Source organism: Polyodon spathula, chromosome 4 (assembly GCF_017654505.1).
Source record: "Polyodon spathula isolate WHYD16114869_AA chromosome 4, ASM1765450v1, whole genome shotgun sequence".
In the NCBI taxonomy this organism is placed as follows: Eukaryota; Metazoa; Chordata; class Actinopteri; order Acipenseriformes; family Polyodontidae; genus Polyodon; species Polyodon spathula.
Window position 1 is genome coordinate 61,316,285 of NC_054537.1, and position 25,944 is coordinate 61,342,228.

At 36.4% G+C, this 25,944-nt stretch overlaps 1 protein-coding gene across 6 annotated transcripts in view; it reads left to right on the forward strand.

Annotated features, from left to right (window-relative positions):
- LOC121314704 (DNA-binding protein Ikaros-like) overlaps positions 1-25,944 on the forward strand; it is a 48,293-nt gene that overhangs the window by 17,674 nt on the left and 4,675 nt on the right. For 3 of the 6 annotated variants that reach the window (XM_041248240.1, XM_041248241.1, XM_041248243.1), the window contains exons 4-6: positions 15,750-16,010; positions 18,923-19,090; positions 20,610-20,735. In XM_041248240.1, coding sequence (XP_041104174.1) covers positions 15,750-16,010; positions 18,923-19,090; positions 20,610-20,735 — 555 coding nt within the window. The remainder of the gene's footprint in view (positions 1-15,749; positions 16,011-18,922; positions 19,091-20,609; positions 20,736-25,944) is intronic. The other 3 variants (XM_041248244.1, XM_041248245.1, XM_041248246.1) reach the window with 1 other exon arrangement.

Genomic DNA, 25,944 nt, shown 5'->3' on the forward strand with positions numbered 1-25,944 from the left:
GAGCTTCATCTGCATCTTGCCGTTGGCACATCCCTTCAACCACCCTTGATTCTAAGTTCCGTCCCTGGTCGCTGTGGAGCTCCTGAGGGACCCTGAATCGGCTGAAGAACCCCATCTAGCAGTGCTTCAGCCACCGTCTACGCCTCCTGGTCAGGCAGCGCATAGGCTTCAGGCCACTTTGTAAAGAAGTCGAGGGCTACCAGGAAGTATCAGTTACCCTTGTCTGAGCGGGAGAACGGGCCGAAGACATCAACCCCAAGCTTTCCATGTGGTGTGACCGATCCGTGGGTCCTTTGCCGGTGGTGCAGCTGTCGCTGTGGCAGCCTGAGGGACCACCACCACCCGCCTCTGCTCTCCTGTAGCTGGCTCCTTCCATTGACGCTGCAGAATCCCAGTCCAGTCCAGCCCACTGCGACCACAGGCACTTCAGTTCAGAGTCTGAACTGAAAAAAAATGGTCTTGTAATTCTTATTAGGAGTCAGTAACACTGAAATCAATTTTCAATTGCAGTACAATGAATATTATTATACATTTAAAAATACTGTGCTTTTTTTTTTTTTTTTTGCACAGTTGTAAGGGAAAAGTATACATTGCAGATGAACGGCTCTAGAATGTCCCATGCTGATTACAACGACAAAAAAACATCAGGGTTACGACTGGCTGAACGTAGTTGTCAAAACGACAAGCAACCGGACATAATAACATAGGGAAAAAAAAGTCTTAAGGTTCCAAAAGGTTCGCACAAGCGTGAAATTGTATTTTTAACAAAACTCAAACAGTATACATTATTCATTAAATGACATTCTAACTGAAGATTTATAGCAAGTACTATTCGTTTCATGATATAAACCGGACCAAGTAAAATTGTTCTTATAATATATATATATATATATATTATAATAGATATATATATATAGATATATATATATATATATATCTATATATATATCTGAGATATAGCTATAGATATACACACACACACACACACACACACACACACACACACACACACACACACACACACACAGTGACTATAGAAAGTCTACACCTCTTTGAACTTTTTTCACATTTTGTTGTGTCAGTGCCTCAGAGTTTCATTCATTTATATGAGGATTTTTTTTCCACTTATCTACACACCATACTCCACACTGTTAAGGGGAAAAAAGTTTTTATTGAAAAAAAGATATATTAAAAATACAAAACTGAAAGATGATAATTGGATAAGTCTCCACCCCCATTCCATTTTAGTTTCATCAGACCACAAAACTTTTTGCCACATGGCTTTTTTTGCATACTTCAAATGAGTGCCAAGGTGGGCTTTCTTGAGTAATGGTTTCCTTCTTGCCACCCTACCATACAGGCCAGATTTGTAGAGTTCTTGGGATGTTGTTGTCACATGCACGTTTTGACAGGTCTTGATCATAAAAGCCTGAAGCTCTTGCAAAGTTGCCATTGGCCTATTGGTAGCCTCTCTGATCAGTCTCCTTCTTGCTCGGTCATCCAGTTTGGAGGGACGGCTTGATCTAGGCAGGGTCTTGGTGGTGCCATACACCTTCCACTTCTTAACAATCATCTTGACTGTGCTCCAATGGATATTCTAGGCCTTTGATAGTTTTTTATACCTATCAATGATCTATGCCTTTCAACAACTTTGTCACAGAGTTCTTTTGAAAGTGCCTTGGTGCTCAATTGCACTGCAATTTAACACAGGTGGAGGCCACTTAACTTGGTGTGTGATTTTGAAGGCGATTGGTTACACCTGAGTTAATTTAGGATTGCTATTACAAGGGGGGTGTACACTTATTCAACCAAGCTATTTCAGTTTTTATTTTTAATTAATTTTCTAGAATATTTTTTTCACTTGGATGCTATGGGGTAGGATGTGTAGATACATGAAAAAAATATTCATGTCGTGTTAAAATGAACTAGGCTTAATACTCACACATACATGACACCTTACTGTACAACCAAAGAACAATATGAAATACATATTAACAATATTTTAGTGCATTGTTTTTAGCTCTGTGATGTGAAACTTAGTCTTTGCAATTGGCAGGAAGGTACAGTAACTACAGTGCTTGTTTGTATGTTAGTATCCTACACTGTAAAACAAATCAGACTGATCTCCCTTATTCTGTTCTGAGTAGGGGAGGGGACTCTCTCTCTCACCCTGGGATTCAGCTTGTTCATGTCACCAGCTTACATTACCACCTGTATACAACATATAAGCTTCATGCAATTCATTGTAACAAGGGAAAAGTGTGTGTGAGAGAAAGAACTAATGACTACAGAGGAACCTGTAATAATTAAGATAAGTGAGATGATCGTGTTCATTTTCAACCAATAATCAATAGCTAATAATGTACTGTATTCTAGACAGGAGCTACAATGTGTGCCAGGGCTTACCTGTCTGCTAATAAAGCATTGTTTTGGTTCATCTAATACAGTGGTACTCAAAGTAATTTTGGCACGGGCATAAATTGATCTTACTTGGCTGTTTGCAGGCACGCTGACTATTGCATAGGTTCTTATCTTAAATACTGCCTTCTTGAGACATACATAGAGTGTGAGTGTGTATATATATATATATATATATATATATATATATATATATATATATATATATATATATATATATATAAGAGTTTTAGTGGGGTTATTCTTGGCTCACTCTGATAAGGCCAAGTCTCAGGCAATAATTGTGCGTGCTGCTCTTATTCTTTAAATAATTTACATAAAATGCACAATGGAAATATTTTTTAAATAGCATGTTCACACAGATAACAGTGATAAAAATAAAAGAGGATAGATAGCGTCTCGATTTATTTAAATTTGACAAATTTGGCAACACTACTGTTTTAAAGATCGCTCATCTCCAGTACAATTATTCAGAGAAAGTGGATGCGTAGCTAAATATACTACGGTGTTTCTCTTGTCTGGTGAAATTTAAAAAAAAAAAAAAAAAAAAAAAGTAGAGATAGAAAATTAAATTCTACATACTGAAATGTATTATTTTTCTCAGTAACAGTCGGCAAAATTCAGTGCTTACCCAGCATATTAACATCCCGCCTCTGCTCACGAATGATTGGGCAGCTGTCAAAACCTTCTCTTTCCCATTGGCTACTGACTCGCCTTCAATTTTCATGCAGAATACCATGAACGGCCTCTGCTTGGTAATGATTGGACAGCTGCGGAAAACTGGGCAGATATTTGACTCTGCTATTGGTTAAACTTACTCAGTACCTGAGTAGGTTGTCAGTACCTATAACTGAAACAGACACAGTTTATGTCCCACCAAGCTGACTTATGATTGGGCTACCGCAGAGACGATGCAGATTTTCAATTGGCTGATCGTCTCGCAAAAGCCCTTTGGGAAAAAGAAAAAAAAAATGTCACGTGCGTACAAGAGCAGCATAAGCGGGCAGCACTGTCAGCCTGAATGCTGTGGCGCTTTTGTTGGAAAACGTGTTTAAAGCTTTCTTTATTTCCCCACGCTAGAAATGTGTTCACGACCCATAATTTAATAACATTTGCCCGCAGGCACCACTTTGAGGACCACTGATCTAATAGATTGAGTATGTGAAAGGTCCCGTCTGAGTAGAATTGTTGAAACAGTCCCAAGCCAGGTTCCGGAATTTACAACTGCTTTCAAGTGGCACAAACAAAATTGAAACGAAATGAGCCCAGCTCACTACATTTCTGAAGTGTTCCTTTAAAAGGCAGTTGCTATCTTGTTCTCTGTACTGTTGAAACTATTCATATGACAGGGTTTATAGTAAGGAAATTGCTGCACATCATAGAGTTTCCTCTGTAACATATCTACAGTATCTCCTTGGCATGTAGGTTATCAATAATTCATATTCCTTATTTCTACCCCTTTATGAAAACTCCTCATCTTGGAAAGTTGCAGTTGCAGCTTTGGTGATTTAAACCAGTAGTCTATAGGTATGAGTTAAGTGATAAACTGAAAACTTACTTTTCCTGTCTCTGTATATAGAGTGTAATTCTGTTAAATTAGTTTTATAAGAGGACAGCTGGGCTCAGTCATCATCATCACACCTTGGTTTGAAGGGTGAAGATTTATCGGAACATTCCCAAACCTGACACAAAATGCACAGGAATATATGCACTGAGTACTAGTGCCATTAATATGTCAATGTTAATTCTTAAAGTGGAAGTGAATTTAGCTGTAGAAGTACACCATAGTAAGACAACGTGTGTATTGCTATCCTAGGTTTTTAACAATTTTCAAGGATAAATTATCCTAAATGCATATACTTGTATTGACTTTGCATTGCATAATTACTGTATAAGCCATCACTGCTACAGCATATACATAGTGTTAGGGTTTAGGTCTGTCATAGTGAAAGTAATCTCTTAACTTTGTAGTGGACTACAATAACAAATTCTAGGTTAAATTTGGGGAGTGATATCACGACTGAGGAACATTTTACTGTGATTTAATTTTCACAGTATCTATTGACCCTCTTCACACCAATCGGTGAGTGAGTTCAATTAACTCCTAAATCATACCTTCCCCTAGTGGTACCTTTATAAGTTCATAGGAAAAACATAGCAGTGTGTAATAAAGCATAGTGAAAGCATGGTAAAGCATATTGTAGATAAGTCCAGAGAAGTATGGTAAAGCATCTTAAAAACATGGCAAACTATGTTAAATGTATAGTGTAACCATGGGAAAAGCATGGGAAAACTGCAAAATGACAAGTTCAAATTTATTATGCAGAATTACTGTGGTAAACTTTTAAAAGGATAGTTCAGTGTGAAATTAGAAAAACAAATTCTGAAGTATTGAGCGTGCGCAGTAAAAGCACTGCAGATCAGTATCTGAGTTGCACACGCTTGTTCCTTACTTATATATATACAAATCTGCTTCATGCAGCTTGGTTTCTGTTATCTATAGTCATGCAGAGCAATGTTAATAGTTTAGTTTATAACATGTGTAGTGCAGGTCAATGTATTTTTTTATGTACATTTGTAAATTATGTACATATACAGTGCTAAACACAAATACATGTTGCAGTAATTTATAAAAAGTGATAAAAGAATTCTTAAGATGGCTTATGCCTTAAACACTGATGAAATTAAAATGAAACTAACACCCATACATGTCATGCCAAGTGCTTTCTAGTTCCCTGTTACAAAGGAAAGGAGGAGCTACTGGTACTGGTAATGAACTGAATTACAACTTTGGGATTACTATACATCTAAGTGTTTCACCACACTTTTAAATTGTAAATGTTAGACCAAGATGACATGGTTCAGCACTGAATGAAAGCCACATTTTCAAACTTGTATGGAACTACATAAATTAAAACGAGATACCTACCTAGGAACAACCTAGCCTTACACCTCTACCATCTCCTGTGAAAGAACTAACCCTATCTGCCACCATAAATTCTAGCACCACTGCACTCTGATGTAAAAGCCATATACAATGATAGAATGATAGAATGCCTTCATAAGAACACCGATCATTTCCATGCATCTATAAAATTACAAAAGAAAAGTTGAACATTCTGGATAACTTGGCTTTCTGTTTTTAGTGGAGATGAGCTCCCATCCAGGTTTCGAAGAGCTGACAGTTTGGGATTTATGAATGAAGCTGGGGGGGCTAGGGTTGTGCAGTGGAGTATTGGTCATCTTTACATTAGGAATTGTTAGCTTAAAATGGTTCCATAAAATAGCACTGGTTTTAATAAGGTTTAAGAATGATATGCTAGTTTTAATGAGGTGTAATAATTAAAACCACAGAAAGAGGTTTTCTCCACCATTAACTAAGATATGGCTGGCATGTATAGTACAGCACAGGAATTCAGCAGTATTGTAGTTGCAGTCAGGCAGTCCATCTTTTATTAGTGCTCATTATATAAACTATGGTAGATAAACTATGTTTAATTAGCTGCCCCTAGGTGTTTTGTAAGGAAGCAGCAAAAAGTGCTTGAAGAGGGCTGTATTTGAAAATTCAGTTTACCATTCGCTGCCATTAATGTACAGTACTATGCAGTTACAGTAGTTTCTATACACTACATTTTTTTTCCGATGCTTTACCATGCTTTTCTCTTCGCATCACTACACACCTGCAGTAAGCGTTTTTAAGATCTCCTGTTACTGATAGAACCAAAGTTGTTTTTATTGAGCTCAATGGAGCATTGCTTTTGGCTATGCAGGTGTCAGCTGGTACAATGCTACTGGCATGCAGGAAAACGGGTATTGAGCATTCACTTATTTATGTCTGGGGCAGCAGTAAGAAGCAGCAACCCAAGCCGAGGAGCTCTATGTGTATCTTTTTGTATGTGTTTGTGTTCCTTTAGCAGTTTCTGAGTCTGCTGATCTAATCAGCAGCCTTGAGGAAGTTGCTGTTTTATCTGTGACCTGCATCTCCTGTGCTCTCATAAACCCCAAATGTATTGAGGGATTTAAAATTATCTCTCTGGATCTAGCCATGGCTGCAGAAAAGGCTCATATGTACACGGCTAGGGCTCTAGTGCAAGGGTCAGTAATAGCAAACACTCAAGTTCAGAGTGTTTGTACAGTAGTTGTGTACATGTTGTGTGTGTGTGTGTGTGACTTTTTAAGTGTGAGGGATTCACTTTAGTCCTTCAATCAGCAAATAGATCACGTACAGGCTAAAAACAGTATTTTGTTAACGCTTACATAAAGGGCTATGCATGAGAAAACATAATTATAACTTAATTTGGGAGATGTAGATATTGTGGATATTATTAACTAGACTGTACATGTGTTTGTGCTATTCAAGTAATCAGCATTGTGCAGGTTTTTTTTAACAGCTATATCAATTGGAACCACTGTCCTGCTCAATGGTCAGCGCTAATTCTAGACATTGAACTGCTTTTGCTTATTCTGGACATGCTGATACAAAGGATTGCAATGCTGGTTTAATGGATAATAGCAATTATGGTTATTTTTGCTGTTTTGTGATTTACTGTTAAATACATCTAATTGCTGTAAAATTGTGTTGTGACTTTGTAATCTAATTAACCAACAACAGGAACATGTGCGTAACTATAATTCACAAACCATTGAGTACAACTCGGCCACTTCAAATTCTCATGGAGTAGTTCTGATAATAATGGCAGGCTTGTTTTGGAGATAAGAGAAACATTTGTTGAACTTGGTATTTTTTACTTGCCAAAACCACATGTTTTGTAGTTGTAGCGAAGCATGTAAAAAAACAAGTTATGTAGAATGTAAATCCTGGTACATGCAACATTTTAAAGTTGAACTACATACCCTTTTATTCCTGCTAAAAAGGGCTTTAGTTACATTTTTTTTAGCAAAAAAACACTGCAGTTTTTTTTTTTTTTAAAAAACATAAAACAAGTGAAATTGCGTCAGTAAAAAAAAGTTAAGCATATCGAGTTGAGCTGAAGCAGTACCCAGATCTATATGCACTCCCTCCATTAAAATATGACTGTAATTAGTCAAATGAGAGGTTTTAGGCTATTGGAGGGAAGGGAACAAACAAAGAAAAAAAAAACGTGAGTAGAGGTTTATGTATTGTCATGAAACTATCACAAGGCCACAACACAACAGTGAACGAACACCGTTCAGTCCATTAAATGTATACACTATGTTGTTTTACAAAAGATAACCACAACGGTTCAGGTTCACAAAGGTTTGTTCTGCTACCTTTTTGTTTGTTTGCCCAGTTTAGTTAAAAATATGTTTTAACTAATAAAATGAAGAAAATCTTTTTTAAAAGTCTCTTAGAAAAAATTTTCAGATATCATTTAGCACAGGACGAAACTCACACGGCTGTTAACCAGAAAACCTGAAGTCAGATATTTAGTTCCAACTACCTAGCTCCAAACTCTTCACTCACCTTTCGGGTGTTTTAATGTACAATAACCTTATATGGTCGCACCTCATTGGTGTTTAAACATTGTCAGTTGTTCACGTCACGTGTCTCAAGAAAAAAAGAAGATAATATATATATATATATATATATATATATATAATATATATATATAATATATATAATATATATATATATATATATAAAATATTTGTTTTCGTAAGAAAATCAAGCGAGACAGTGTAGTTCGCTCTGTCATTCAGCCTCATTAGGCTTCAAAAAACTAACAAATGGAAACTACTTTGTTTAAAACTGAAATGTTCCTAATAAAATTGCCCATACTTACTTTAAAATCTGCCTAACATTTGTCTGGATTTGTTGCAGTAATTTTGCCTTCGTGACCAGCATGTTGCTTATAGGATTGCCTATCTGGTTACGTTGTACGCATGGTTGAGTGATTGCATACTTCCAGCTAAAAATGGGTTGTTCGGTTGACTGGTCAGTTTGTAAGTTTGGGGGGTAATGTCTATGTTACCATGACAAAAAGCCCATAAACTGGAAAAAAAGAAATTCTGATATTAGTTAGGCCATCACCTTCTTCAGTGTGCAGTGGCTGTCAACAGCTGCCACTGTAAAGCACTGTACAAGCACTGTAAAGTGGAGAACACTTTCAAATTTCATCTTATCGGTAGAAACATAAATAAACAAATGGGGACAACTTTGAACCAAGTTCTGTCCTAAGCATTTTTAGCAGCATTGACCGTTACCTATGCTGACATAGTGAATGCAGCATTTCCCAAAGAAGGTAAAGGCAACCAGGTTTATGAAACATTGAATATATAAGATTATAATATTGCTGTATTATTGTGTAATATGGTAATATATATATATATATATATATATATATATATATATATATATATATATATATATATATATATACACATATATATATATATATATATATATAGTGATGAAATCTGGCACTGATACATATACATATTCCTTCAATAAAACAGGAACTTTTTTTTCACCATAAACAGGCAATTGCTTAATGGCCTACGCTGAAGTGTTGACACAAAAAAAAAATCGGAAACTTGATGTTATCCTGCTTCCATTTTACCTTTGAGTTTTCTGAATCCTGTGCAATTATACGATAACTGAGTCAACTTTAAATTCCTATGGGCCCCACCTGCTCTGTGGTGTAGTAGGCAGATGGGGTCAATAGTGAGTTGAAAAGGTCAAACAAAAGGGTTGTAATAATAGGCCGCTCCCACCCCCCACCTATACCTGGGAGCAAGAAGATGTTGGATCAGTCACTCTCTGGGCTTAACTGTCACTCTAAAGCCAGCAATGACCTTGAGAGATCTGCAAAGTTCTGTGTCTGAGATGGGAGTCAGTGTTCACACATCAACAATAAGCCGTTCCCTACACAGTGAGGGCCTGTATGGATGGCTGGCAAGAAAGAAGCTATTACTCAGAAAGCCTCATCTTAAAGCATGTATGGAGTTTACGAAAAAGCATGTAGATGATACTGCAGCCATGTGGCAAAAAGTTTTGAAGTCTGACGAAACTAAAATGGAACTTTTCGGTCTAAATTCCAAGCATTACGTCTTGCGCAAGCCCAACACTGCACATCATCCAGTCAACACCATCCCAACTATCAAGCATGGTGGTGGCAGCATCATGTTATGGGGATACTGCTCTTCAGGAGGGACTGGGAAGCTTGTCAGGATAGAGAGGAGAATGGATGTTCCTTCTCATATAACAGTGTTCAGTTTAACCTCTACAGCTTTCAATAAAAAAAAAAAGTTTGTTTGAAAAACTGTGCACACATTATTTGTAATTTAACAAAATGTGACATTTTTGGTAGGGGGTGAATACTTCTGCAAACCACTGTATCTTATTCAGGTTTCAGGGTCTTTAGGATGTAAATACCCATACGGTAATGGTTACATTTCTATTTCAGGGAACCAGGTTTATGATAATAACCTAATGTTTTCCATGATTTAACATTCAGCCATACCTTACTTGACACTGAAGAAAATGAAGCCTAATAGAGCTTAATGTACCTAATAGTTGTTATGAATTCCAGGTCAAAGATTATTGTGACTACTGTGATAAAGCCCTTTTTTGCTGGTATTATCAGGGAGAGATTTGAACTTGAGTTTTCAAAACTGCCAAACGTAGAAAAAAGAAAGCGTGGAAGTTCCTGCCTTCGTGTGGTTTGTAACCCCAAGTCCTAATCTGAATATTCCTTATCGCAGCGGTGTTCTTTTCAGAAAACCAGAGAGAACTGTCACATCTACTAGCTTTGAACTGCACTGCTAGGCCCAGATCTGCAAGCAAGCTTTACTGGGGCATATTTGGTACTGATGTAGAGAAAAATTATAATAACAGTATGCAAAATCATCACTCTAGTCCAGTAGCCACTCCTGACTTTAATAAGTGGGGAATCTGCATATATACATAATACATGATATACAGTTATAAAAAAATGCATAATACATAATACATGATAGTAGCATAATACATGAAATAGTACATTAAATACAGTGGAAAGTATATAATACATGATAGTAACATAATACATGAAGTAGTAGCAGCAACACAGCAGCTAATAGCAGATATCATGCTTAAAATAACCTGAATACTATAACTTTAAAACGGCAAAACCAAATATAATTCAACTTAAATCTATATAAATACTAAAATGTATTTATAATTTGTTGTATAAGAATTATGTTTAATCCTTAAACATGTGATTTACAGTGCTGGCTTATAGATACAGTATGAAGTGTTCTGATGGAAACAAGTTGTTTTTAGAAGATTTATAACATACCCTATATATGCTTGCATTAATACATTGAGAAATTGCAATGTTATATTTGCAATTAAAATCAGCACTGTCTTCAAGACAACTTCCTTCATAAGAGTCGTGCCATGTGTCCCCTCTGATATTTTGAAGTACAGTATATCTGATAACATACTTGGTTGACCTGGCCAAATCTAGGTAATTATATGCCTTGGGATTTTTGCATGAAAGGTGCTTTAGAAATACAAATTATTATAATTGTATAGTATTATAAACATTGCTCATTTCAGGAAAATGATCAGATGCAATCATTTTTGACACTTTCCATACGTTGTATTGTGCATACGTGTTTAATTAGTGTTTGAGCTAAATATATCAGAAATGCATTTCTCAGTTAGGAGAGTGAATGGAAGCATTTTGTGGTTATGGTATAGGGGGGAGCGTGAATTAGCCCTTCAGAAACTCAGCAGCAGTAGGGTCGAGGGTATGAAGAGCAGTTTCCTGTTGTGTCTCTTTCTACCTCAAAAAAACAAAAGCAATTATATACTCATAGTGTAATGCAGAATTATACAGACCAAACAGGCTGCAGAGCATTGTTTTTCTTTTGATATATGCTGTGATGTCTGCCTGTGACCCATACTTGCAAGGAAATGACCCAGTCCACACAGTTGTTAGCATTTGAGCAAATTATTCTGGGGTTTTGCTGTATTCTCAGTTCACATGCCTGGATTATGTGAATCAGACAAAGTTAGAAGAAAATAAAATGCTGCACACAGGTTGCATTTATTCCTTAGTATCCTTTGAGGAAAGTTATCTATGTGGGGGCTATTTCTCTTTCAACCAAAATAATGTAATATTTACAACCCTCTTGACAATACAGGTACATACAAAGAGTATACAAAGAATACAGTGGCTGTAATTGAATAAAAAAACTAAAAACTCCTGGTGACAGCTCTCAAAATCATGTCTAACCATAAACTACACAATGGGCTAGGGTTGCAGGGGGACAGGTTAATGGTTACATTCTGGAGCACCAGCTGAACTCAGGGGACAGGGGACAAGGGAGTTTTAGTATGTGATGGCTGAAACCCAAAATGATATAGAGGGATTTTAAACAACAAGAACACATTAGTTAAGATAACGGTGATATACCTGCACCAATTTGCTCTATAAATTTTTTCATAAGAACGAGACTTCATTTACTCTTTGAGACCCAGAATTCCTGGTGATGCATGCGTGTGATGACGCCTTTGTTCTTACTGCTGTTGGATATGAAAAACTAAAATAGCAATTGTTATAAACTCTGCCAGTAGATCATGAGTCTAGGGTTCAAAGTAACAGTGTTAAATATACTGTTATTATCCCTGTTTCTATAAACAGAAAAAAACAACTCAGGACTACAAAAGGCTTGCTTCAGCTGCTGATTTGTATAATTCCTTGTAGTGCTTCCCTTTCTGTCACTTCTCCTTAATTCTTAGTGTTTCAGTTGAGCTGACCTCCTTGTCGAAGCTTCCTCTTTTCCCTGGATTCCTATATTTCAATATTTCTTCTTGTTCCTCTTCGTGAGCCTGTATGGCGATGTGGAAACCTGCTTGCAGTATGACAAGCAAACCGCAGTGTCATCATTGCTGGGATGTTTGTGCAGTTCTGTACCTGAGAAGTGTAGATAAGCAGATGTGAGCAATAACTGGCAGGCCTTGCACCAAGGAAGATTCCATTGGGCTAACCAGACAGCTTTAAAATTCAGACTTTAAGGATACTCCTAAAGCAAGACTAGGAATATGCGTCACAATCATTTGCAAAATGGCCCAAAAAAATTCCTTGGAATCTGTTTACTACTTTATTCCATAGTTTAGCTTTCCATGCACTTTGCTTTATGTTCTCCAAAGTTTAAGCTCTAGGATACATATAAATGCTTTGTGACACCAATGGGAAGCCTTCCAGCCAGCTTGTTCTGACAGTTCTACAAGCAGCACAGTGGCAGAATTGTTAATTTTGGATAGATCCACTAAGATATAGTGTCTATTTACCCAATTACACATCCATGCTGTACCTGGAATCTTCAGTGTACACAAAGGAGACAGAAAACACCAGGTTTATTGGCTAAAAAAAAAAAAACTTTTATTCTTTAACAAGCCTTTCATTGTACGATTGTACACTGTGCCACCTGGTGGCTGCATTTTGTGATTACAGTTCTAAATAGGATCAGTAAGGCTGGAATTGTTTCATAAGAACATAAGAACATAAGAAAGTTTACAAACGAGAGGAGGCCATTCGGCCCATCTTGCTCGTTTGGTTGTTAGTAGCTTATTGATCCCAAAATCTCATCAAGCAGCTTCTTGAAGGATCCCAGGGTGTCAGCTTCAACAACATTACTGGGGAGTTGATTCCAGACCCTCACAATTCTCTGTGTAAAAAAGTGTCTCCTATTTTCTGTTCTGAATGCCCCTTTTTCTAAACTCCATTTGTGACCCCTGGTCCTTGTTTCTTTTTTCAGGCTGAAAAAGTCCCTTGGGTCGACACTGTCAATACCTTTTTCAGAGGGGAATATACCAATACTTTATATTACCCTAGTCTCCACAGTACACAATCGCAAATACAGTGTGTGTGTGTGTGTGTGTATGTGTGTGTGTGTGTGTGTGTGTGTGTGTGATATGATAATATATATATAATATATATATATATATATATATATATATATATATATATATATATATATATATATTATATATAACAATACTGATATGTTTATATATATATTAATATCTGTTATATAATTATAGAATTATATATAAAAATATGACATATATAGTTATTTTAACAAACAGGTGTAGCACGCATAATGCAACCATGTTATACTGATAGTGTTAACGCAAAAACGTTTTGTTTTGCTAAAAAGAATAAAACAGCAGGAGAATGCGTATTATATTTACCTTCCTTGCTTACTTTTGGGTAAAGCATATTAGTCAGTGGCGTAGAAGCCACACAGAATGCTGCTAATTGACATTAAAGCTGGGTTTGTTTTTGTCTTTCTGGTTGGTTTTATTTGCAGTACACCCTCTTCAGTTTCAGTTTGTTTCCTGTTTATGTGAGGTGGAGAGACTTTACAGTATATTGGAAATTCCCTATTCCTGAATTTAAAAAACAAAACAAAGACCTAATAAAAAAAAGGAAGTGTCACATGAGATGGAAGTCTGCTCTGCCACGTGGATGCTATAGATTTAATGGCGCTTGTTACAAAATAAAGCACTACATCTTCATTTGAACTCTGTCCCACACACCACATGGCTCCCTGTAATCCCAGCAATGGCCCACGCTGGTGTATACTGGTATGAGCTGGTGAGTTGCTGGTTTCCAGCTGGCCGTGCTGGTTAAAGAGTCCTATACAATGGTCAAGCTTGTTCAAATACTGAAAATTAGTCAATTGTTGTTCATACATTCATATATAAATCTATGTGTGTACCAATTTTAGATATCTGTTCAATATACAGTAATAACCCAGTATGTATTACCATTCTATCACTTGCTGCTCACCAGCATACCAGCAGTTGCTGGATATTTTCTTCCATTCTCTATTAAGCCAGAGAAGTGGATATTTCTCTTTATATTGTTCACTTGGCGGAGCTGCACTTTTGAAGTATTTAAGTTGTTTTTTAACACAAGAAACATGTAATAAAGTAACTTTGGTGTATCTCCTAGGCATTGAGACACTCTCACAGTGTGTTGTATTGCCAGAAAAGTGCAATAATAATAATTAAAAAACAAAAGACAAGACCTTATTTAAAAAAAAAAAAGTGTCATTCGTCACATGAGATGGAATTTGCCATTATTTTTATTATTATTCTATTGACGCATGGTTTCATTGTATAATTTTAATATCTAATCTATATCTAATTATCGGTAATGATGCTCGTCTAGAATAGTTAGTACATATTCTCTTCGTCTGCACATTGAAAACAGACCTGTAACTATCTTTTCAGAGTTTCTGTAAGTGAACAAGAGCTTCTTCTGGAACAGCAGGGAGGGTGAAAACAGAGTTTTAAAAACCCTGCATTCTCCCAGCAATCAACTTTTGGTTTTAAAATGAAAACATGTTCTCGTTGTGGATATACTTGCAGTATATATTTTAAATATTAAAATATAACATATCTTATTCAGCTGGTAAAAGATGGCTCCGGGTTTTTAAATGACTATAAAATTGCATAAGACCTGCTCTCACAAGTTATAACGTCACCCAAAAGCCCTTGCTATTTTTTCCTATCTTAAAGTGGAGTCCAAGCCATCCATCACCCTACCAGCGCTGTTGCAACTGGGGTTCCAATGGTTCCAATGGAACTTGGCTGTTTTTTTTTAGTTTTTTTTTTTTTTTACTTCTCGCTATTTTCTTCTGTTGTGGGGCCCTAGGCTCCTGCTATTTGTATCTTTAACAGATATCGCTTTTTTAGTGTTGATTGTTTTTTAATTTGTTGTGGGGAGAGAGGTTCAATCTGCGAACCGGACCTGGAGCACTCTTGGTACGGCACTACACCGTATAGCATGTTTTATCATTATGGGGCTGCAAAATCGGTGACGCTTATTCACTTCTATTGTCATTCACTTATCACGTAAAAGACTTTTGCCTATCCTCAAAGAGGAACACCCTTACAGTATAAATTACTTTCAAAGAAAAATACACAGCCCTATATCCCTATTAATTCCTCATAGTATCCTACGATTTTTCAGGCACACATGCTGTAATAATTGTGTATTTTCATTTTGATTGTAAAGAGATAGTATAGTGCCTAACATCATGTAAAATGTACCGTAAAATAACATGTACCGTAAAATGCTAACAGGTAAAATTCATGACATTATTTTGTTCAGCGACTTTAATTGGACACTACAAGAAATTTTAACAGGAGTAAAAAAAATATATATATATATATATATATATATATATATATATATATATATATATATATATATATATATGTGACAAAATGATTCATTTAGTAAGGCAGTTTATTCTTTAAAGGAATGGTCACTACATGTAAAATGAGAGCAAGCTGTAGAACGACATGCTAATACTAAACGGCATACTACTGCGATTTCTTTCAGCCAGTAATATTAAAGTAGAGAATCAGAATGATGAAGAGAATGGGCGTGCCTGTGAGGTGAATGGGGAAGAATGTGCAGAGGATTTGCGAGTGCTTGATGCTTCAGGAGTGAAATTGAATGGCTCCCACGCAGGCCAAGGCAGCAAAGCCTACTCGTCAGTAGGTGGCATTCGTCTCCCCAATGGGAAACTAAAGTGTGATATCTGTGGAATCGTTTGCATCGGTCCAAATGTTCTCATGGTACACAAACGAAGCCACACCGGTAAGACATGGCTACATTTATTACCATTGTTTTGGGGTTGTGGGTTGTATAACATCTATGTTGCATTGTATATATTGTACATACTATACAAATATATACTGTTTATGACTGGTTTCTCTATATGATGTACCCATACCTAGTTTGCTTAAGTAGTACAAAATCAACTAAATGTAAAATATCTCAATAAGGATTGCCCATGTATGGTCCATACATTTGTGCATATTCTGTAACGTAGATGTTTTAATATTGTTGTAAATCCTCAGTCTCGTGTCCTGTAATAGTTTGCACTTCCTAAGCATCTGAAGCCTATGCCAATAAATATTAGTGTGCTTACTGGTTGGCTCTTAAGAAGGTACAGGATTTCCTGTGATGTCATTCTCACCCAGATACATACATACAAAGCTCTTCAACAGAAACAACGAATTCATATTGTTGGTTCCACTGAGGAAGACTATATATTTACAAATAGCTGCATGTGACAATAATACCAGAAGGAGTTAGTAAAGAAACTCTGGGTAGGCATGCATTCTACTGGGACGAGTGTGTAACAGCTGAATTTGTCTGTAATTTGAAATCTATCTCCTTATCTACCTCTATCTTTCAGTATGCCCTTGTGTCATTTGTTTATGACCAGTACAGTCCTGCTTTAGTTTAATAATGTATATTTCTACTTGCTAATATGTCATGTTACTCATATTAGAATTGGGAAGCCTTCCAGTTACAGGGCACGTTCATATTCCTTAGTAGGTGTTTCTATTATGTAATGCACATCTTCCTTACCCCCATGGCCACTGTAACTTCAATTGCTAATATTTCATAAACCATTTGAAATGCCAGTTTCATATTTTCAATGCTATGGAAGCTCATTGGGTACACTCTTACAGCACCCTTCACTTTAACTTGTGAACTAAGATGGCTGACAAAGTGTGGTCAAGGGAATAGATACTCGGTACACAACTGTATTTTATGATTCTCTGTCAACTTTAGTCATGGGCATCATGCAAGAAGAATTGACCCTATTTGTACAGTAATATTATATATCTTCCACCACCATACTGTAAAACCTTTTTTTCAGGGTTATATAAATACTATATGCAAAACGTGCTGATGACTGTGACATTGACTGAGATAAAAGGGGGAAAAGATACTGTCCCATATCCAGTGGAGGCCATGTATCAATGGAAACATATTTCCAAAAAAATGGTAGGCAGCTTATCATACCCACAATAAGTAAGGTTATCCTCTGAAAATACAAATCCGCTCGGTTTCAGGCAGAGAACCATGTCATTGTGTAACCTACATATTTTCTATATTTCTGAATAAATTATTATTAAACAATGAATTGAGTATCAAAAAAACACATCCTGCCAATAAGGCACTTGAATGGCTTTTTAATTTAAACTCTTCACCTGGGTTGCCTTCTCGTGTAACGGCAGACTTGTTTCAGATTGAACCATTCCCTCTTTGTACCGTGTTTCACTTATTATATGCATATTAAAGAATCAAGTTTGACTGGACAGGTAGTAATTGCTATTCATGGGTAGTTCTGGTTGTACAGAATACAGATAGCTCAGGTTTCTTTGAAGAGTACACAAACCTTTCAAAACATACTCATATGGCAATCAGATAATCGAGAGTACTGTATATTGAATATACTGCATGTTCGACTTCAGAATTGTTTGGTTAATCCACTATTTTATAATGATGTAATTTTTTATATAGTATGTCTTTAATTTGTAAAGGTTTGTAACTAATGATAAAGATGTTTTTTGATTCCTGCATTGGGATTTGATTGTTGGTAGTTCAGAAGCTAATAAAACCAACAAAAAAAAAACCAAACAAACAAAAACATCAGGTAAATGTAAATGCAATTAAGTTATTATAACGTCTATAATTAAGTGACTCATTTAAATACAAAATATGCTGAGGTGAAACTGTGATCCTGAAGTGCATTTTTAATGAGCCTCTTTTATGTAGTATATAGTCTTATTTTATTGTTTGAATTTGCATTGTGATATGCCATTCTGATTTTAGAGGGAAAAAAAAGGATTTTCACATCAGATTGACCCAAGGCAGAGAAGCATTAAGAAACTAGCAGGTTTAATCTGAAAGCCTCTTGTTCTATCACACCAGCCTGCTTGCACAAGTCACACACTACACCAGGGAAGTAAACTTTTTCTTGCTGAAATCTTCATGGTTATTAGGTTTAATTTTTTTCTAATTTCGGGGCTAATGATTTCTCATGAAAGGTAAGGGACAGTAGTTTCTGGAACAGTTCAGTCAGAGCCTACAGGAGCTTCCACCCACTTTTCAAATTCTAATGTATTTACTTAACCAAGATACAAGCCTTGCAACATGCATCTCATTTACAAACAGGGCCCTGGCAACAAAGGTGAAAAAAACATACGTATAAATTTTAAAACAATCAAACAAACACATTACTCAATATCCTACTGTACAGAATAAGCAATATTTACAGCCTTGGTCAGATTTCAGATATGCATTCACGTTTAAAAAGTAATTGTGTAGTGGCAAGGCAGACAAAATGCCTGATACACAAAGGTTCGTCGACCTGTATAAGTCCTTAGGGATTTCAAAAGCAGGCACCTCATTAGAACTGTCCACAAGCGTAGTTACAAGGCGCAAATGCAGATCTAAGACAACAAAGAGCTCAATAACCAGAGGACCAGCCCCTGCAATTCAATCCTGAGCCTCTCAAATAGACACTGTCAGCAGCTGAGTTGTGGTTTTGTGAAGCTGAGTCCACCAAACTTACTTCTGACCAGAGCCCAATACAAAATTACTGTAGGCCTTCAGAGGCGAAAGGCGTCTGGCACTACCTGAACATTTCACCCCCACCCCCGACACCCCCTCTGTTAATGAAGCTCGGATGTGTTCTTTGTTTTTCACAGGTGAACGGCCGTTTCAGTGTAATCAGTGCGGCGCCTCCTTCACACAGAAGGGCAACCTACTACGCCACAAAAAGCTACACTCCGGTGAAAAGCCATTCAAGTGCCACCTATGTAACTATGCCTGTCGCCGTAGAGACGCCCTCACAGGTCACTTGCGCACTCACTCCGGTAGGTCAAACAAAAACATAACATTTCAAAGACATAACAAAACAATAAAATGATTGCACAAAATTAAGCAAGCAAACAAGCAAATATGTAGTTCACAATTTGTTAGTGTTAATGATCTTTTCCTAATTCAGTACAGTATTTGAACCAGTAGCTCCTAAGTTATCTTCATTGGCAATGCACATGCACTACATTGGCAATGCAATGGTTCTGTATGAAGCTGGCAGTCAAATAGTTAGCTCCAGAGATAGAATGGTGTGCTCTGAACCAATACACACTGGAAATGGAGTGTAATTGTCAGTAATTAGGTTCTACCATATAATATCTCTACCCGGTATTGTGTAGCCTTTGCTGACGATGCTGTCGCCTGTTAATGGTTCTGCTAGGCTTTCTTCAATTTGTATACACACGTATTATAATAGTACCTCAGTGGTGGTAATAAAAATTGTTCCCTAATGGAGTTTCAATTGAAGCTGCAGAAAAATGCCTCTCCTTTTTGTGGTATTTTAAAAGCTAGTTGTTTTTAGTCACAACAAGTTTGCAACATCAGAAGTTGTGCTTTACATGCTGATCAGAGATGTAGTTTGTCTGGTTGTACTGTGTCTGAACAGAATACGGCTATGTGTATTAAAGTAGAACTGTTCTCAATTGTTTTTGTTCTACAGAAGTTATTCAGTGGCATAGCTCAGCAAATTACCATACATGGATTAAAAAAATAAAAAAAAACAACTTACCTAGTTTCAAAACTGCTTTGCTGAAGCAGTGAAACTGATGACTGAACTTGTCTTTTCAAGTATGACAATGCAGTGGTCCTTGTAACGCATGACACATTCCCAGCAGCAGTGCCCTAGAAGTTACAACTGTTCTACATTTTACCAGTATTTGACTTGAAACAATTATTTGGGTTTTTCCTTTGGTTATCTCAATTCATGTAAAATCCCTGCAGTCATTTTTTTTTTTTTTGTTTGAGTGGCTCCAATGTTCTTTGATCTAAATTCACAGCTGGCTGTGGACTATTTGATCGGACAGTCTTTCACTGATACAGTTGTTGACAGGTGACACTTTCATGACAAATTAATAGATATTAACATTGCAACAACAGAATGAAACCTATTTGGTCTTTAAACAATTCTTTCATCGTGCAAAGATAATATATAACAGAAATGAAGAACTTAAGTTACAATCATTTGTGCACAAATTCACGTTTTCACTGGGAAACAGGGATTTCGGAAAATGAGAAGATTTATTTTAGACAAACAAAATACAGTTTGCACTTGTACTGTATATCTGAATTATCATCACACACAGATCTCAAAAAGAACGGCAAGGAACAGACATGAGTGATATGAATTAGGTTTCTAATAGTGGTTGCTTTATGTTTTACGTGGACAGAAGTTGCAGAACCTTCCAAAAGCAACCAGTTTGGAGTCTAGAGGACTTTGTTTTAGTGTCTGTGTGCTGCACTGTGTAGAAATTAGTATGCCCTTTTTATTTCTTTAATGCACATTTATATTCTCGGCAGTTGGGAAACCTCACAAATGTGGATACTGTGGCCGAAGCTACAAACAGCGCAGCTCATTAGAGGAACACAAAGAGCGCTGTCACAACTACTTGCAAAGCATGGGGCTGCCAAACACCATCTACTCAGGTAAGAGTGTTGCTAGGAAGCTATAAGGGGCAGCAGAGATAGCAGGCCAGAGCATGCTGTCCTTCATCAGAGGGACTGGTAAAGCTGTAGAATCAAAGCCATGTTACATGACTATGAAACTCCATTATCGGAAGACTTGAGGAAATAGTAAACACACCTTTTAAAGTTACTAGTCAAACATGAGACACTGATAAATTGGCAGGTGTACATTAGAAATGTGGATGACCTTTTTTTCTAACAGGTGTAGTGCTGATTTTACATGGAGACACATATTTTCACATGAGTAGTGCTAGTTATTGTCTACAGAATTGTCCTGTTTGTGATCATACATTGAAACTCCAACACTGTCAACCATTGTGGTAGTAATTTTCCCAGGTCCACTTCTTCAAGTCAGTCAGTAAACTTTCCAGCATAGGAGTGTATAGTTTCTGGTATTAGTTTTCATCAGATTAGCTGAGAAAACCTGTTCAGCTTCTGCAGTTCTGTGTGGAAGTGCTAACATTTGCAAAATCGCAGCTGGCGTGACATAGCGGGCAGCGCAGTTTCCAGATTGATTAAAAGTAACACCAGATTTGAAACAGAGAGTACCTTTTTGGCTTAATTAATTAATCAATCAATCAATCTTTATTTCATATAGCGCCTTTCATAGTGGAACACCATCACAAAGCGCTTTACTAGATGCAGTAAATACAAGAAAGTCCATAATACTTCAATAATAATAATAATAATAACAATAATAATAATAATAATAACATTATTATTATTATTATTATTATTATTATTATTATTATTATTATTATTATTATTATTTCACGTGCAATTCTTAGTTTTTTACAGACTTTATGGACAGGTAATTTTGGCTGTTTTTTAGGGACTGTCCATAAATTTAGGGACGGTTGGCAACCGTGGTATCAAGTAACCTTCCGCAGTATGTAAAACAGACTTTTGTTTTTTAAATCAAATGTTGCACCACATATTTTAATAATTATGTTCAGTAATAAATGTACCCTTACCCAATCAGAACATTACCATGATGTTTAATACTCTGTAATTTCCAGTTTGGTATTATTGTATACAGTAGAATAATATGTACTATAACAACATTATAAAATGGGTATTATGAATGCTCTATCCTGATTGATCAATTCACAAATCAGAGGAGGTTGATATTACAGCACATCACCATGGGTCGGCACTTCTTTTCATAAAGGGGCAAATCACTGGTAGATATCCACACTCTACTTAATAATACAAAAATTTAAAAAAGGTAGACATATTGGAATTTATAACAATAAACATTACTATTTATGTAAATGCTGACCTTTTGGGAAACCGAAGTGTACATGAGATATTGAATGAGTCTTTATCGGACACACGATTAATTACTGAAAAAAAAAGCAAAAGTATTCAAATCAATTGAAAACTCACCATTCTAGGAGGCAGTGTTGTCCAGTGTTTAAAGAAATGGGCTTGTAACCACGAGGTACCTTGTTCAAATCCCAGCACAGCTACTCTCGTTGTGTGCAAGTCACTTAACCTCCTTGTGCTCTGTGTTTTGGGTGAGTCGTTCTTGTAAGTGACTCTGCAGCTGATGTGCACACACCCTAGTCTCGTGTCTTGTAAAGCGCTTTGTGATGGTGCTATATAAAGATTAAAAAAAATAATAATAATAAGTTCAGTGTGGTTTATTGCTGTAGATAATTTCTACCAGTCTAATTTGATTATTAGTCTCATCCAACACCTGTGCAAGAATCCTTGCAGATAACTGTGTGTTCTGATGGACTAGCTGAATTAATCACTGCTGTTAACAAGATGGGTAGAATCTGGTGTTTTTTGTAAATATTTGGGAAGATAATTGCCGTCATTATATTTATGTAGAAAGTATTGGTTGGTTGGTATTAATATCCCATTCGGGATTATTTAATTAAACATTTTAAAAACGCATTACAGATTGGGTGGATTAAGTAGTTTTGTACGCATAAAAATAGTTTTGTGAAACAAGCTGACATGACGATATACACACCAGCATCACCCAATTTATATTTTTCCATGTTAGATTTTTTCAAATAAATAATACTGCAGTGCAGTTGGATTAACCTCATAATCACAGATTTACATTATGATTAAGATCAAATGAAATCAAATTTTATTTATAAAGCGTCTTTCATGGCAAGCCATCCCAAGACTCTCAACAAAAAAAAAAAAGAAACATTCGGAAGTACATTTAGTAGAATAAAAACAATATAAAACAATAAAAACAGCAAGAGAAAACAACATTTTAAAATTATAGAAAATAAAAGCAACAGATGAGGAACTAAAACTGAATAAATAGGAATAAAACTATATATATATATAAAGATATAAAGGCCCTATTATAAAAGTATGTTTTCAATTTATTTTTAAAAATTGCCAATGCAGGTGTGTCTCTCACTGTGCATGGTAGAGCATTCCACAGTTCAGGTGCACTATGACTGAATGCTCTACCACCTGTCCTTTGCTTTAAAATCCTTGGAACAGATAGCAGCCCTGCATCTTGGGATCAGAGTGTCCGGAGAGGGGCATACAGGACTAAAAAATCCTTCAAATAGGCTGGAGCCAAACTGTTTAGGGCTTAATAATCAATAAGAAGGACCTTAAAGTCAATCCTGGACAGCACCGGGAGCCAGTGGAGAGCTGTTAACACTGGGGTAATGTGCTCGTTTGTTTTGTTTTGGTTAGCACCCTGGCTGCAGCATTTTGTACAAGCTGCAATCGTGACAAAACACAGTTTGGAATTCCAGAGAACAGGGCATTGCAGTAATCAATCCCAGAAGATATGAAAACATACATCAGTCTCTCAGCATCATGTTGTGAAAGAAAGCACCTCACCTTGATAATATTTTTAAGGTGAAAGAAAGATACATTAATTATATTCCAAATGTGTGGCTCAAAGGAGAGGTCAGGGTCAAAAATTACACCCGGATTCCTCTGCTCAGTTTTCTGAGAGTATGGGAAACTATCCTCTGTGAAGGCAGACAGATCTGTTTCTTTTTTTTTGATCTTTTGATCCCCAAATCATTATCTCTGTTTTAGACATCCATACCTTGATATCAGCAAGACAGCTTATCACGTTTTTTTTATTGAAGAGACACCACCTGGTTTTAGAGACAGATATAGCTGGGTATCATTAGCATAGCAGTGAAAGTTGACCCCATTGTCTACGGACAATGTCACCCAATTGGTAGTTACAGCAGAAATTGATTTGTGTAAATTAATAATCTGTAAAGGTATAATACACCCATGAGATACCATCACAGTCACAGCTACAATTCTCCGACTATAATGTTTATTTATAAAACTGAATGTTTGGATGCTGCACGCTGATTGGCTGTTGAGGATTTTTTTTACCATGCAAAATAGTACAATGCACGGCAAAATTAATTTATTAATTGAACGTGCTTCAGCAAAAATTATCAATACACAACATGTAAAACTTGCATTAAATATACACATTGTTTTTAGAAATGAAGGCATGACAGTGTACAAGTGCATAGAACTGCAAGAAGCAAAACCTCCATTGTAAAAAAACCCCAAAAAACAAGACACACAAAGATTTAACAAGTCAACAACTTCATGAAATCGAAGAAAACAAAAATGCTTGGGCAGCTGGTGTTTTTATTGATTTGATGAAACATAAAGAAATGGTAATCGACTTAAAAACTGTCTTAAATCTAACGGTCTGCTACGATAATGATATGCTTCAGTGCATAATTCGGCTGGTCAAGAGTACTCAGTTTTATTATGTTAGCCTTCAAGCTGATCTCAATTGATCTGTAAACAATGCTGACACAAACCGCAAATGTCTGCGGACCAAAATTGCCAATAATATATTTTTCTGTTAACTTCTCCAGGTCAATGGTAGTAATGCTTGGATAGTGAACTTTGTCTTTGCCTCCTTTTCTGTATTCTCATTAACAAAAATACGTGATTGGCATTTTTAAATGCTTGGTCACTAACAAGGCTAACGTTGTGGGTTATGCCAGCTCTGTTTATGGAGTGATTGAGACCAGTACGGAGGTTTCATTCATTTTAATTAATTACAAACCACCAGTTTAATGTTTACAACAAATATACGGCTTCGCTTCGTGCGTCCAACCAAACTCCAGCCATATATTAATGTAACACAACACACACCCTGTCGTGTGTTACTTTACAAGCTGCAAGTGAGCGCAATCCACGAAAGCTCTCTAATAACGAGTAAATTTTAGACCCTCCAAAGCTATAAATGACAGAGATATATATATATATTATATATTTTTGTACTTGGCGATATTCTCCATGCATGCATTGTCTTCCTACATCTGTAGCTGAGTTTTTACCGTCTTACTTTCCAGGGATCACTTGAAAGGAGCTGGCGGACCACCAATGGTCTGCGGACCACAGATTAAGAACCACTGTTCTAGAGTATTTTACAATCACCCTAGGTTGTATCACACCCCCTATTTAATGGCTTATCCAGGGACACATAGGATAGGGGGTTGATGAAATCCAGGACTCCCCGGTGCTTTAAAATGCTCTAAATAATCCAGCTGTGGCTGAAAGGCTGAAGTATGAGAAGGCAGATATTTTAGGCAGGTATCTTATTCACCACGTAGACTGTAACGGACAGATTCTTATCAATGCATCAGGGTCAACATTTTAAATATGGCTTAAAAATCCTAGAAGGGAATAGCACAGCGCTAAATACCTGCTAGAGAATTGTGAGGGTCTGCTTGGGCAGTTTTTCTTTGTTTAAACCCTGTTCCTATCATACAAGATATTTAACACTTTAAATCAAAGTCTGAGAAATCACTCGTTAAGGATTTATCAAAATCATATCTTGTCTATAAATGTCATCCTGTGCATAGAACATAGGGTATTGTTTTGAAGTTAAAAAAAACAACACTTTTTTATGTTTAATAGTCGTTCATGAGTACACTCTTCTTCTTTTGTGATTAAAAATAAGTTAATATGCTGTGTGTAGGGTGTTTATAGTATAATATAAATCATTTTGCTCAGTTTGAGCAGCCAGTAGCAGCCTTAAGTGATAAGGGATGAAATTTCTTATAACAATAAGACACTCTATACACAACAACTTATAAATACAGTAACTCGCAGCAGAGGTTGTTGGAAAAGGAGACGCATGAGCAGTCAAGAGTTATCTTGCAGCTGGGTTCACATGTTGCATGTC